At 31.9% G+C, this 15,915-nt stretch overlaps 2 protein-coding genes across 2 annotated transcripts; both read left to right on the top strand.

Moving 5' to 3' along the window:
* The first annotated feature begins 4,921 nt into the window (after positions 1–4,921).
* Positions 4,922–7,961, top strand: LOC148923260 (uncharacterized). The gene is made up of 3 exons (XM_089061440.1): positions 4,922–4,938; positions 5,109–5,250; positions 7,755–7,961. The coding sequence occupies exons 1-3, from the start codon at positions 4,922–4,924 to the stop codon at positions 7,959–7,961; spliced, it is 366 nt and encodes a 121-aa protein (XP_088917566.1).
* A 5,911-nt stretch (positions 7,962–13,872) lies between these two features.
* LOC125207340 (ubiquitin-ribosomal protein eL40 fusion protein) lies at positions 13,873–15,602 on the top strand. Its single transcript, XM_048106635.2, has 5 exons — positions 13,873–14,024; positions 14,100–14,186; positions 14,263–14,365; positions 15,237–15,303; positions 15,384–15,602. The coding sequence occupies exons 1-5, from the start codon at positions 13,922–13,924 to the stop codon at positions 15,408–15,410; spliced, it is 387 nt and encodes a 128-aa protein (XP_047962592.1). The 5' UTR covers positions 13,873–13,921; the 3' UTR covers positions 15,411–15,602.
* The last annotated feature ends 313 nt before the right edge of the window (positions 15,603–15,915 follow it).

Raw genomic sequence — 15,915 nt, 5'->3', positions numbered from 1 at the left:
AGAAAATAGAGAATAAATTGTTTCCATTTTAGGATACGTTTCATTTTTAATGAGACAATCAAAAAAGGAAAACGTTTGATTTTTAATAGGACAGAGAGAGTACGTTACAACATGATTTTGAATATATATATATATATATATATATATGTAAATATATACACCTCTGTACATAAAATCTGAATACCTGCAGCAAAGTTTAAGTAATTAAGAATTTGTAGTTTTAATTAGGAGGTATATAAAAATAGGGTAAATTATAGGAAAATTCACAAAATTTGGTCAATTTCTGGTTCGTTCCGCAATTTTATAAAATCAGACAGAAAATTATGAAATTTGAATATGTTTTCAATAATCCCGAGCCAAAAAAATTAGATGAAATTGTATCAGACATGGAAGTCGAAAAATCAAATGTAAACGTCACAGCCAATAAGGTAAATAATGTTGTCTCTATTCATAGACAAAATTATGTTACTTGGGGGGCGTTCGGTTGGGAAGACTAAATCTCATGATTAAATATGTATCATGTTTGGTTCATAAGATTAACCTCCTCAACTTAATTCTAGATGGATAGTCTCATGATAATTAGTCATAGCCTCCCCTCTCCAACTAAAATAATCCCATAACTTAATCCTAGATGGATAGTCTCGTGATTATTAGTCATGACAACCGAACGCCACCTTGATTGAGACGTATTACAAGTAGACATGATCAATATATTACAAGTAGACAATCGTGTTTTTTTACTTGATCAGATAATCTAGAACAACTCTAAATTATTTCACCCCCACCATCTGTCCATCTCAGCCTGTGAGACGTATTCCTTTTTTGGTACATCCCAATCTAAGTAAATCGTTTTCTTTTTTGACAATAATTAACTCATTTATCTCTCCTATTTTACTTCTTATCTCTCGTACTTTATCATATTTCTTATTTTATTCTCTCTCTCTCTTTCTTATTCTATCATCTATCTTACTTTATTTACTTTTTCTCTTTCTTACTTTATTATTTTTCTAATTACTTTACTATTAATAATTTATTCACTAATTAAACACCACTGCTTAAATTCTTGTGTCAAAATGAAAATGTCTCGCTTAGACTGAGACTAAGTTTGGCTGATTTTTTAAGTTGTGGCCCAATTACCAAACTTAGTGATTTTTATATCTCAAACTTCCAGTTTGGACAATCACGCAATTAACCAATTAATTGTGGCAATCAAACTCGTATTAATTCAGCTCTTTTGGCTATATCTTGTACGATAAAAAAAATGCTTCATATAAAACTCATCCAAACAACAATAACTTGGATATTAAAATCAAACAAATTGATGAATTGATATATATACTTATAAACATTATATAAATAATAGAATTGAATTGATGTGTTGTTGATTAATAGAAAGGGGAAATGAGGCACAGAGATTAATCCCTAAGTATTGACTCAAAGCATGAAGTCAACTATATAACAGCCACTTAATGATATTATAAGCCATGATTAGTGGAAAGTTGGTGGCAACGTTTTGTCTCGTGGGTAGGTAATCGGCAATGGCATCTTGAAACTAAATAAATCAAAATCACATAAATTATTAGGTTGATGTTTACAATTAAAATACGTAGTTTAGCTGTAAGTCCAAGTGGATTAAAAATAATCAGTGTATAAGATAGTGAGGTGAAGCTGATCATTTAGAACAAGTCAAGAATGCCACTTTTGCACTAGGGGCCAGAGACATTTTATGCCTTGTCATGCAATAAAACTCACAACAAATCTTAAAATCAGTTACAACAGGTATCTTGGTCGGGGATCAATTATTAAATCATTTTTTTAAAATTAAAATTCTCTTATCTTCCTCTCCATTACTCCAGTTAATGGATTATCGTTTCGTATATTGATAACGACTTTTGATAAATGATTATTATTCGCCTTTGACCGATCTCATTTTTTGCTCTCCATTATCATTTTTTTTGTTCATGTATCTCCGTTTTTTCTTGAAGATACATGATTCAGAACATTGCGACAACTTTATTCATACAATAATTGAGTTATATATAACAGGATTAAAGAAATTGTATATTTTATCAAATTTTATAAGACGGGTTAGATCCGAATACAAACAAAATAAAAACAAAAAAGTTATAACCGGACTATTTAGCCGGGGTTAAAAATTAATTGATAGGGATTATATAATATATTCCCCCCCGTCTCATAAAAAATATGCATTTTCCATTCTCTTCCATCCCATAAAAATATATGCATTTTCATTTTTGAAAAGTTATCCTCACTTATTACACATGTACATAAATGTATTTACAACTTATACCCATTAGGGCCCGCCATAGCAATTCAATAAACACTATTAATAATATGAGTCTCACTATCTACTAACACTTACTTTATCAGTTATGCATTAATTCTCGTGTCATTTTAAATGTATATATTCTTTAGGAATGTAGGGAGCAAGAAATAGTGGTGTGATAGTTATTTTTTAAGGGATAATATCATATACTATTATCTTTTAACCTTGATTGAATCTACCTATGCATATATAAAATGGGAGTTTTGGGAAAATTAACCAAAATATCATTGTGATATTTTAATAAAAATTGGGAAGTGAAAAGATTTTTGACAGAAACTAATAATGCTTACCCATGATTTCATGCCATTGTGATATTTTATTAAAAATTGAGAAGTGAAAAGATTTTTGAGAGAAACTAATAATGCTATTACCCACGATTTCATGCCATTAATTTTCTCTCAATCTTTCAACTTCTTTCTTTCTTTCTATAAAAACACTACTCCACACCTCATGATTCCAAATATTGGAAGAGCAGTTTGAGGTTCGTTTCCTTTTTTATTTGGTTTTAGTATTTATCTTTTTCTCCATTGTTCTTTTGCTTTTAGGTTATGTAAATTGAAATGGGAAATGGTTTACAGCAATAATGTTGGTTCCTTTTTGAGTTATATCTATGTTGTTCAAGAAATTTGTGCTAAGAAATATGGTTACTTTTTCATTTCTTAATAGAGTGATTAATGTTACGATTCAATTGTTATTTTGTTATTACGTAGAGATCTGAAATTTATTCCTTATAATTTCTAAAATCACAAGTGTTATCAACATTATTATTACAAGCTAAAATCTTCCAATATTTACGGCTCATAGTTCTTGATACATAAATATTTAATTGCGTGTGGATAAAGATAAATACTTAAAAAAATAATTAAACATGATAACCAATTGATCTTCACGTTTGCTAATGGTATTGCATCCATTATTGAGTTTGAATGACAATTTTGGAATAGAGAGTATTAAAAATATTCTTGGTGGAATCAAGACTTATACTACATGTTAGCCTAAATATTTCAAAACATGTATATTAATTATTAATTAGATGTCATTACACAGTCATCCCCTTAAAAACCTAATAAAAACGCAACCAAAAATCATTTCTGAATTGACCGTCGGTAAGAACATAGAGTAACCTCTTTAATATCTAAACCATGCTTGCAAATTTTTCCACCAACACCAGATATCTTCCTTGCAACGATTTACATGTCGTCAATCTCTAAATTCGACAATAGCAAGAAGCCGACTAAGCTAGACAATATATTTCCATAAAATCAAATAAATCCTCCACAAATTGACTACCATTGACCCACAAACACCATGTGTCCCGACCCTTTCGTAGTCAACAAAATTCTTTCTTTCACCAGATCTTTCAAAAATCTTCTTGCTACAATTGTGACACAACACGAACTAATAATCTTCAATTTTTCACGATACATGACTCTTGATATCCAGCATCTATGTTAATTGCTATGCAGTCCATAAAACAATATTTCGATGGCATGTCTATGTTATTTTTGCCAAAACAGCAATGTTGGAATGTAAACAGATCTGAGAATAGTTGGTGTTTTGTCTTTTGCTACTATGTTTTTGCGAAGCATATCCATGTGTTAATAGGTTGAATCACTTAGATGTCGATCTGATATCTATTTCGATGTAAATCAGTTTAGAGATCTCTAGCAACGTCCATGTTATTTCTGTCAAATCAATAATGTTGGAATGTAAATAGATCTGTGAATAGTTGGTGATTTGTCTGATGTTGCTATTTTTTTTGAAGCATATTCATGTGTTATAGATTTGTCTACATTTCTAAGATTGAGGGCAATATTAGTAATTCAGATAATTTAAAACTATACTACCCCCGTCCCTGAAAATTTGTCCCATTTTTCCATTTCCGCGTCCTCCAAAATTTGTCTCATTTCACTTTTTACCATTTTTGGTAGTGGACCTCATATTCCACTAACTCATTCATACTCATATTTTATTATAAAACTAATATATAAAAGTAGGACCCACAATATACTCCCTCCGTCCCATAAAAGTTGAGACAAAACTTTTGAGCACGGAGATTAAGAATTTATATTAAATAAATAGGAGAGATGAAAAAAGTAGGAAAGATAAGAGAGAGTAAAGTAAATGATGGACTAAAATAAGAGTGATTAGATGTTTTGTCTTTAGTTAAAAAAGGATATGACTCAACTTTGTTGGGACGGACTAAAAAGGAATACGACTCAATTTTTATGGGGCGGGGGGAGTACTAACTTTTTCAACTCACTTTCCATTACATTTCTTAAAACCCGTGCCGAGTCAAAATGGGACAAATTTTGGGGGACGGGGGTAGTAATAGTGTTGCAAAGATTATTATCACTAAATTTTTCATGATAATAAAACAACAATTTTCATCCTTAATTTAACGGGTCCTTGCCCATTGAATGGACCACACGAAAAATTTAACCAACAAATCAAACATCGGATTGAGCCAGTAAATGCACTCTAAATGTCCTCATCTACCAATTCAAATTCCTTCGTAAAGACCACCATTAGATTCAAACAAAATACTACAACCGGTGGAAGTAGCCGGCAGTTATGACCGGTAGAAGTAGGCAAAGATCTAATTGATATCTAATTGATTTAGATCTAATTGAGATCTAATTGATCTGAAGTGCTCATGTCCATAAAATAATATTCCTTTATTAGAAATATGTGACTAGAAGTCCTTAGCGAAAAATTATGTTAGGTTGATTGTTTCTAGATGCAGGCTTGGGGAATGCAGGTTTGAGGCTGGCTTTGGAAGTGGTTTGAGGCTTGGCACAGTGTTTGCCAAACACAAAAACTCGAATGCGCAGCCGAAGAAACAGAAGTCCATGGCGAAAAAAGGGTGCCGTTGCATTTGCAACTGTTTTGAATGCCGCGTGGTAACTAAGTGTAACGCCCCGCTTTTTCGAACCCTAATTTTTGAGACGTGAAATTTTTTGCATTAAATGCTTTTAATGCTATGATATATGTGGATTAAATGATGAGTGATTTATTGCAATATTCTTTGTAACCTAATTGCGATATGGAGTTGAGTTTGAGTTGAATAGTCAAACTTGTTGAATATATGACGTGACTATTGAATAGTCAATATTAAGGAAAATATGACGTGGCCGTGGAATGGTCAAAGTCGTTGGAAAATGTGAAGTGGAGGTGAAATTCGAATATGTGGATATTTTAATGTGGGGTGAAATAATAATTGTGGTGAATTATTTTTCCTAAGGGATGAGTGAGAATTTTAATAGGAGCATTATTTATTTAGTGGAATTTTCGAGCCCTCCTATTTATTGGAGAAGAAATCCTATTTTTCTTGGATTTAGTTATTGCTTGGGATAATTATCCAAATTAAATCCAAAGTCCAATATTCCTTATTTAATTGATGAAATTTTCGGCCCCTATGTTTGTCTCAGAGGTGATTTTCGAAAATCCCCTACTTCATGGGAGAAGGGATTTTATTATTTTATTATTTGATCCCTTATTTATTCTCTTCCATAAATAAATTCAAATATCCTAGCATATCTTGCCAAATCTAAGAAGATTTTGCCATATCCTAATTAAATTAGGATTTTAATTAAATTCCTTCTAAGGAATTGAAAATCACGCCTACTTCTATATTTTTGGGGAGATTTATTATTTTATTCTGCTCCGTGATATTTTATTCTACTCCGTGAAATATCTAAATTAAATCATAGGCTAATTAAATAGCCTAGAAATTCGAAATCCCCCATTCTCTCAACCAAATTAACGCCACTTCTCCACCAAATCTCCTCCAAATCTTGATTTATTTAATTATTGGATTATATCTTGCACTCTATAAATATAAGAGTGAGAAATCAAAACCCTAGCATCACAAAAACCGTCCCCCACCCCCTAAATCTCGATCTCTCTCTCTCCCACTCTCTCTCAAGTTTTTCTTCTACTTTCTCCATTATTTCTTCATCTTGTGTGAAGAATTGAAGCTGAAATTCAAGAATTTGTTGAAGAATCAAGATCCTACTTGTTTCCTACCGATTGTTCTATTGAAAAGGTATTTTTATTTTGATCTTCTCTTCTTCTACCGATCAATCGGTGTTCTTGAGTCCACATGCATTTAGAATGAGTGAAGGGGAAATTAATTGATGAATTTGGGATGCATAGGTGTGTGTGTAGGTGTGACCGTGTGTGGGTGTGCATGCCTTGGTATGCGTGCACGTGTGTTGTGTGTGTGCGTGTGTTGTGTGTGAAAAACACTCATGCGTGACACGATTTGATGATAGATCTGGAGTTGTTGTGCGGATAAAAACGATATGATAATCGTACTTTGATTTTGAATGGTGATATTAAACCTAATCGATGGGAAAAGGGAAACGTTGGGGAACATGCATGATTTTGATCAATGATCGAGACTTACTTGTGATACACCTATATTAAAGGTGATAACTCGCGCTCTCGGTGTGATAGCAAGAAGAAGAACGTGCTTGAAATCTAAGGAGTCGAGGTGGGCTTTATTCTTAAACTCTCTCTTATGTTGCAAATATATGAAAGTGGAGCGATAAGGGTGGATTAAACTGTTATGCCATGCCTATGATTATTTTGGATATTGTGTGTTCCTGATGCCTAGTTTGCGAGTGTGCTCCATTAGGCTATAGGGCTATATAAACGAATTCGGGTCTGTGTAGGGCCGCAAACCCTATCAGGCTAGTGTACACGGGAGATCGAGAGCCGTCCTTGCTAGTCGGCCGGTCTCGTGGGCGAAAGTGTGGCCACACTTCGTCGCACCATGATATTGTTGATTGATAAATGGGAGGTATTGTTTGACTGGCCAGTCCATGAAATATTTTTGTGATACTCGATGCTATTCTTTAAATAAATGCAAAAACTCGAGATCACTATGGTAAGAGTGGCATAACTATTAAAATGTTTTGGCATGAGTCCACTGAGTATGTTTAAAATACTCAGCCCTGCATGTGTTTTCCCTATGTGCAGGTTGAGCAGTGATGAGCAGGTGGCGGTGTTGATTTAATAAATTGAATAATGATATGATCGTTTGAAACATCAAGTGGAGTTGTGTCTTCATACATGTTCTTCACTTTTCTCTTGGTTGCTTCCGCTAAACATGAAAATTAGTATCATCGTTTTTGAACTATTTCATTATTGCTTAGAATATCGAGACAATGCGTTTGTTGGATTTACATTAAACCCTTGACCTTTGAGCATAGTTATGATATCTATTCATCTTTTTATTTTCTTGATTAAACCGTTGACTTATTGTTTTGATAGTTCGTTAAATACCTTGGTCAAATCTCATTAAATGAAACCCTAGCCTATGTCTTTATTGCTTGTAAGTCCGCCTTAGTAGCAATCATCGTATTTATTATACCCTAAAATGTCGGGCTGTTACACTAAGTCTGCCAAAGCCATGAATGAGCACTGGGAGACCCATCACGGTTACAAGGGCAGCTACTTTTGCTATGTGTGCGGCAATGCACTTGGCAACGGGTTGCCATGCCGCTCTTATGAAAAATGCACAGAGCCATATATCAATAACGCTGAAGAACGTGATGCCTTTTTCGAGGCTAATGCACGGAAGAAGACCGAAGAGGATGAAGAGTGAAGATGTCATTTTATGAATCTTTTTCGCAGATTGACAATTTCCCTGCATCCATTAGGTTTCTGAAAAACATCCAACCAGTGGGAACCTAAAGTGAAGTTTGTTCATAAGATATGACTGACTGCAGAAAGTACATTCGTTCCCTATAAATCAGCTAAAACTGATAACAAGGAATTGTAGAGTACCAAACCTCATAGAATGGAAGGTTTAACTTCTCTGCTACACGATCCAGAGCACTGCTGGTCTGCATGGATCGAGCCAAACCCTATGAAAATACATAAGTTGACGATGTGTAAACTCTTTGAAGAGAAATATTGGGAGGAGAACCTTCATGCTTTTCAAACCTTTGGGCCAGTTTTGAAGTATGGAATGACCTTTTTCTGCGCAATAATAGTTGAGGACCGGTGAGAATTGGGCCCAGACCGGCTTAGGCCCACGTCTGAAATGGGCTGGGCCGGGTCTGGGTTTTGTCTTGGTTTAAATGTAGGGGGCTTATAGCCACAAATGAATGGTTATAATCAGGTTGGGCGGATTTTTGAATGATATTCTTCGTGTAATCCAATCCTCAAAAAAGATTGGACAATTAAGGTATGTAATGCTTCACAATAGTTTATAATATTATTGTTATAATATCATGTAATTAATATTTTGTTTTCGAATTTTAATATTTTTTCCTTTTTGGCTTTCCATTTTCATGTAACCGCCATTAGTTTGTCTATTATCTCTCATTTGTATAATTGTATTCTACCATTCTTAGCATTGAATTCACATTCGTTTTATATCTTTTTTTCATTTCATTTATTTTATTCTCATTTGTAATTAATCTTTGTGAAAAGGTGTGTTTTTGACATGAAAGTGTCAAAAATAACCAAGTTGGAATTTTCTATGTTTAAAAATATAACCCCTGCTGAAGAATTGAGCTCCATATAAACTGACAGCTTGAAGGCAATGCGTGGCAAAGGAAGTCAAGCGGGCAACGATGGTATTTTAGGGTGGCGGTGTTGGTATGTTTTTGTATGAAAAGGGAAATGGAAGAAATGAAGGTAGTTGGTAGGTAAATAAGTTCTTTTTTAGGTTAGCTTATTTTTCTTGTAATAAAATTTATAAATTGAATGATAACTGATAGTTTACGTTTAATTTAAATTTAGTACTGAATGATCATGTTGATGGTAATAATTAATTAATATTTTTGTGATGTATATTGTTGGTGATCTTTGTCTATAAATATATGTTTTATTATTGTGGAAACCGTACATGAGGTGGAGCAGGTGTCATGTGAGAGATTGAAAGATAAGAGCCAAAGATGTGAGTGGAGGTATTAGGGAGAGAGCTGTGCAAAAGATGGTAAAAGGCAAATAGCACTTTTAAATCTTATTTTGAAGATCATTCTATTTTAGTGATATTAGTTCATATCTAAGTATTTTCTTCATGTTAATTCAATAATTTGTTTTATTTTAGTGATAACAATAATGTTATTATCGATATTTTTGAATACATATTATTAGATTATAAATTGAATACTCATTCCATAAAGTTGAAGTTGAAACATGAAAAGTTTTTTAGATTTTCTAATTTTATTGTAGAAAGTGAAATGTCTATATGTATTTATTTGCATGATAAGATATTATATAAAATGCATTATGATGTTAAGATATTTTTAGTTTTGATTGATTCTAAAATTTCTTTAATTATATTGATATTAAATTATATCTTAAAATTATAATCGATCAGTTTCTCACTTTTTTTACATATCTATATGTATTTATTTGCATGATAAGATTTTATATAAAATGTATTTTGTTGAGATGTTTTTAGTTTTGATTGAATCTAATATTTCTTTAATTATATTGATATTAAATTAATATTTTAATGGTTAATTGGATTCGTATTTTGCAGAAGACGTGAGTGGATCTATTTTATCGATTAAGAACTTTAATTATGTTTGTTTAGTTCTACAAGTAATATAGTGTATAGAAAAGTTTTTCAAAATTTATAGGTTCGATTAGAGCCGGATAATTGTACCTGGTTCAATTTGTAAACAAATAAAGGTTGGAGTAGAACCTTTCATCGAGAAGAAGGACGCATAAAATTTTTGGAAAGAAACATATATAGAAGTAAACGACGATTTTTTTTAGATTTAGGATTTCATCTTTAACTGTAAATTGGCCTTCATTATTTTGGGCTAAATAATTACTATCGAGAAGGGCGATATTTATGAAATAATAATGGTATAATTTTTTCTACACATTTGATTTTGACTGATATCTACGTTATTGTAAAATTAGATTAAATTTTTTTATCTTTTTAATCTTCAATTTTTTGTGACTATCCAAGATCTTAAAAGAAGAGTAAAATTATATAATACTCCATATGACATGATATTTATAATAATGTTAGCTATTTTGTAGTATTAGTATTGTGGTATATTTTATGTAATCTTCAAATGTTAATAATATATTTAATGTATTTTTATTTTAAAATTAGCGAAATTTGTATTCAATTTTTAGTATATTTAATATATAAATACAATGAATAAACAAATTGTGTTAAATTATTTACTTTATGAAGTTGTTGTAGTTGGATATATATATATATATATATATTATGGGCTTGAAAGAATTATTAATGGTTAGCTTAGCCGTTTAACATAAATATGATATTTAAAAACTGTTATAATATTAGATGCACAAAATTTATGAAATTAATAGGTGATATTTAAAAACTGTTATAATATTAGATGCACAAAATTTATGAAATTAATAGGTGAGTTGTTGATTGATTAACAACTAATAATATTAATGAGTGCCAATTTCATTTTTAATATATTGAATTGATGAGATTAATGAAAATAATGGTATTTAAATAATTAAACGCATAATCAATAGTGTAATGGGAATAATGGTATTTAAATATTTAAATAATATAGTACATGTTTTGAGCTTTTTTCCTATTACAAGAAAATTGAATTTCCATGTTTTATTTGAGTAGTAAAAGTGAACTAAACGTTGGTTGACTTGCAACTTTGGTGGCTCAATCTTTTACATTGTTTTACTGCGTTTCTACTTAGTTAATTGTACATTATAAGTTAAATGCACATATTAATTTATATGATAAAATATAAATAATTTAATTTAATTTTCGGCTCCAATAAATAATATCATTGGGTGAATAGATGCTTGGATGAATGCCAGCAAGATTTTTTTTTATTTACCGTTCACATAGCCCTATTGTAAAGCATTTTCTTGATATGAGCATATAAACAGATTTACAGCCAAGATTCAGGCAAAAAAACCTCTACTATGAATAAGGATTATCAAGTAGGCTGACTCAGTGTAAGATATCGAATGCAAATTTAAAACCCCTAAAATAGAATAAGTGATCAACAAAGTAAAATTGAACTGGAACGGAAGGAGAATCTTATTGATATTTGGATCATTTGTTGGTCATGATGAGTATATTTTAAAGTTAAGGGTTTAGGATTTAGATTTCAAGGTTTGGGTTTTTAGTGTATAGGGTGACTATATTGCAATGAAATGAAGCTCGACTAGGAGAAGTGTGTCACCAGTGCAATCTTAAATTATAGCTTTTGATAAAAAAATATCTTAAATCTCATTAGGAGAAGTGGTAATTATACATTCTTTAGGTTTTTTTGTTTTGTGTGATGTAGGCGGCATCGGCGGACCCAGGTGGGGTCGAGCGGGGTCAGCCGACCCCACTGTTGGTCTATGATTGCTGCCGGAAAATACCATTACTCGGCCCGCCGATCTTCAAAAGCCCTGCCTCTGACCCCACGGCAGCCTTCTCCAAGGAAGAGAAGCAGAGAAGACAGTGAAACTAAAAATTAGAGAAATAAAGAAGAGAAAAAAAATATACTACTCAATTTGGTGAAGAAGACAAGCAGATAAGATTTCAATAGGAAATTTGGAAAAAAAAAAATGAGAGCCGAGAATTTTACGGAAGAGCTGAGTATTTTAACTTGTGGGAGCCCTTCATTCTGTATTTGAGATTCGGGCTTAAAAATGACAGTGGGATTTGGCATATTCATAGATGAGTTTTTTTTTTTTTTTTTTTTTTTTTTTTTTAAATACTTCTAAACGAATTTTTTCTTTTATTTGAAAATCATCACAGATTCATTACTTTTAGGAAAACTATTTAACGTCGTCAATTTTAAAAATTTGGTGTCACAGAAATCCATTCTATTACCTAATATTATATTGAGTCATCAACAAATGTATATAGAATGTTTTATTAGGATTAGTCTTTCTCTATATGGATACTACTATTATTTATTACTACTAATTTGAGAACAAATTAAAAAAATAATCAACACAATAGTGTTGGTTAATTACATGTAGTATCACAAATTAAAAACAAAATACTTTAAAATACAAATAATGCGAACTCACTATCAAAAATTAAATTATACAATAAATTTGTGAGATGAATATTAATAAGAATACACAAAAGATAATATCCTCCTTCAAAAAATTACTCTATTTAAATATTATATTTTATAAATAATAATTATTTAAATACTCCATCCGTTCGCCATTAGGAGTCTCATTTGTGGGCGCCACAGGTTTGAAGAAATGTTAAGAAAAGTGGATGGAAAAAAAGTTAGTGGAATAAGGGTCCCACTTGTATATATTAGTTTCAAATGAAATGTGAGTGAAATGAGTAAGTGGAAGGTGGGACCCTTTATGGTAAAAGTGAACTGGGACTCCTATTCACGGGCGGACTAAAATAAAAAAACAGGACTCCTATTCGCGGACGGAGGGAGTATTTTATATATAATTTATTTCTGTCCGAACCCACGAGTTTTACATCCTGGATCCGCCATTGGTAGGCGGTGAGAGTCATTTTCCATTTTACAAAAATAATGTACAGTCTTCTTTTCCACGTATTTATATCTTAGCTAAATCTCAACATGATCACATTAAAATGTCAACACATATTTGTGTTGACATTTCAATAAACTATGTTGACATTTAAATATCAATGTTAACATAATGTATTAAAATAAATTACATTGATGAGTAAGCAAGTTAGCAATTTAAGTAAAGTTAGCAATGGATCACACTCCTATGGCCATATTTATTACAAATATGGAAATGTACATTGATTTTTTTATTCAAACTTGCTATATCCATATATATTTTTTTCTATATTTATGTACAGTTTCAATATTATTATTATATAATGAAATCTTCTTGGTTCTACAAGTAATGTGGTGTATAGAAAAGTTTTTCAAAATTTATAGGTGTGTTCAATTCTTTAATATTATACTCCCTCCGTCCATAAAAAATAGAGCAATATGTGTATGACACGGGTTTCAATGTAGAATTGGTAAGGTAAGAGAGAAGGGAAAAAAAGTAAGAGAGAAGAAGAAAAAGTAAGTGAGAATTAGTGTTAGTGGAATGATATGTAGGGTTATTATTTGTTGAAACATTTCCATAAATGAATTTGCTCTATTTTTTTTGGACGGCCAAAAATGGTAAATGTGCTCTATTAGTATTAGATTTTTATCTCCTACTATGATTTACCAAAGAAAATATATAGTTTGTGATTAATTATTTTTTATTTATTATTGATTTATATTTATTATATACTTATTTTATTAACCAATTTAATATGATGATATTGTTCTCAAATTTACTTAATTAACTTATAATTATTTTTAAAATATCTTAGTCTAGCAAGGTGTTATACTAGTAGTAAATATAAAACTTAACATAAAAAAGAAACACATTGTCCTCTTGTAAAAAGCATTGAGTTAGGTGGATTGTAGACAGCATGTAGAATGTTAATAACCCAAAACGAGGCCCAATTATGTTATTAAAAGCCCAATATAAAATGAAAAGCCTCGCTACTCTAAGCCCAACCCATTCGAAAACCCTAGCTCTTAATGCTACATAATTAACAAACAGCCATTTGATTATCGACGGCTGCACAATTGGGAGAAAATGCAAATCTTCGTGAAAACCCTGACCGGAAAAACTATTACGCTCGAGGTCGAATCGAGCGACACAATCGACAATGTCAAGGCCAAAATCCAAGACAAGGAAGGTGCGGAAACTGCCTCCGACTTTTTTTAGAATGAAATTACAGTTATTAAGCATGTTAATTTCTCTCGATTATTAGGAATTCCTCCGGATCAGCAGCGTCTGATCTTTGCTGGCAAACAGCTGGAAGATGGCCGGACGCTTGCCGATTACAATATCCAGAAAGGTGAGGAATTGTTTTGAACTGTTTAGAGTGTTAACTGCTGAGTTGTGCGTTCATTGAAATATTGTTATTTGTTTAGAATCGACGTTGCATTTGGTTTTGAGGCTTCGTGGAGGAATTATCGAGCCTTCCTTGATGGCTTTGGCCAGGAAATATAACCAGGACAAAATGATCTGCCGCAAGTAAGCCAGTTATTTCTATTATCTGCATTTTGGTTGCGTGTTTTTATATGGAAGTTGTGATGTATATTGATCAGTAAAAACATCATATATAGAGATACAGTTAGTAGCAAAATGTAAATATTCTTATGCTTGAGGCGTGCGTGAACTATAAAATTGATTGTCAATGTGATATGTTCTTATAGGTCTTAACACAAATTCTATGCTAGCATGTAGAGGTTGAGCATCTGCCGTGTAGTCAGCTATAACTCAATCCTCCCCAATTATGAACATGTTCATTTTAGTTCTTAGCTATAAGGATTATTAAATCTTGTTGCTTCTTTAGTAGGAGTAGTTTTCTAAACTGTTGTGTCTATTTATGTGTAGCATATGTATGAGGCGTGCAAGATTTAATGTTCATGACCTTATTTGTTTAAACTTTATCATTGAGTAATTGTAAATTTGCTTAGGAATTGTGATATAATACAAGATTTTGTTGCCATGGAGAAGTTGGGAAGTGAACAGTATACATATTTTTAATCCACTGTGACAAGCACACATTATTTGTTGACATGAAGTCATGAAAATATTTCCAAGTACTAGATCAAAACTCTAGTTTTTCTACGTATCATGATAGCATTAAATAAGAGGGTAAATTAGGAATATTATATCTAATCTCTACAATTGTGATCTCATTAGTAATTTGAACTTGGTAATTTTGAGCTTCATTAGGGAATAACCCTGTTTGCTACTTGCGACTTCCAAGCTAATAAGTGATGCATCATCAGATTTATGGCTGATATGTTTCTCCCATTCCATTAACGTATATCTGCATTTGACACCGACACTTTTTGGTCTGAAAACTTGGTTAAGATATATGTGGTGACTTTTTCAGATGTTATGCCCGCCTGCATCCCCGGGCTGTTAACTGTAGAAAGAAGAAATGTGGGCACAGTAACCAGGTGATTATTTGGTTGATACATTATTCTCATTGTTATTATGGAGGGGGTTAGATCCAGCTGAATTCTATTTTGTTTTGCAGTTGAGGCCTAAGAAGAAGATCAAGTAGACATCCAGTGTTTTGCAAGTTATCAACAGTTCCTTGAAATTTACTCCATTTGCAACTGCTCTTATTTGCCTTATATTGGGTTTCTTTTTGGCTTGGTTCAGAATATTAAGATGTTTTGGATACTTTATTACTGCATTGTGTTTAATGTCAGATGAAATTGACATCAAAGTTACTAGTTACCTTTTCTTTTTATTTGTTCTTTGATTTTTATGTTTATGCATTCCATTATTTTATTTGGTTGTGTTTGACTTAGTGATACTATTTGTTTGGGCCAAGAATAAAAACTGATTCATGCGTTTACTATGCTACTTGATTTGGACAAGCATTGAATATATGTACAGTATCTGAAAAGAATTGTCGCTATGGACCAAAAACGCCGCACATATTTCCATTAGTTACCCCCCTCTCCAAATAAACGGCGGGCAATTGTGTAATTTTGGGGAGAACAAAATATGGGGGGCTAATTTAGTCAGTTCATTCCAATTTTTGATCAAGCACAAACCTC

The sequence above is a fragment of the Salvia hispanica genome, chromosome 6 (genome assembly GCF_029641045.1).
Source record: "Salvia hispanica isolate PSC_SH4W2 chromosome 6, Shi_PSC_v1, whole genome shotgun sequence".
Taxonomy (NCBI): domain Eukaryota; kingdom Viridiplantae; phylum Streptophyta; class Magnoliopsida; order Lamiales; family Lamiaceae; genus Salvia; species Salvia hispanica.
This window is presented reverse-complemented; position numbering and strand designations above follow the sequence as displayed.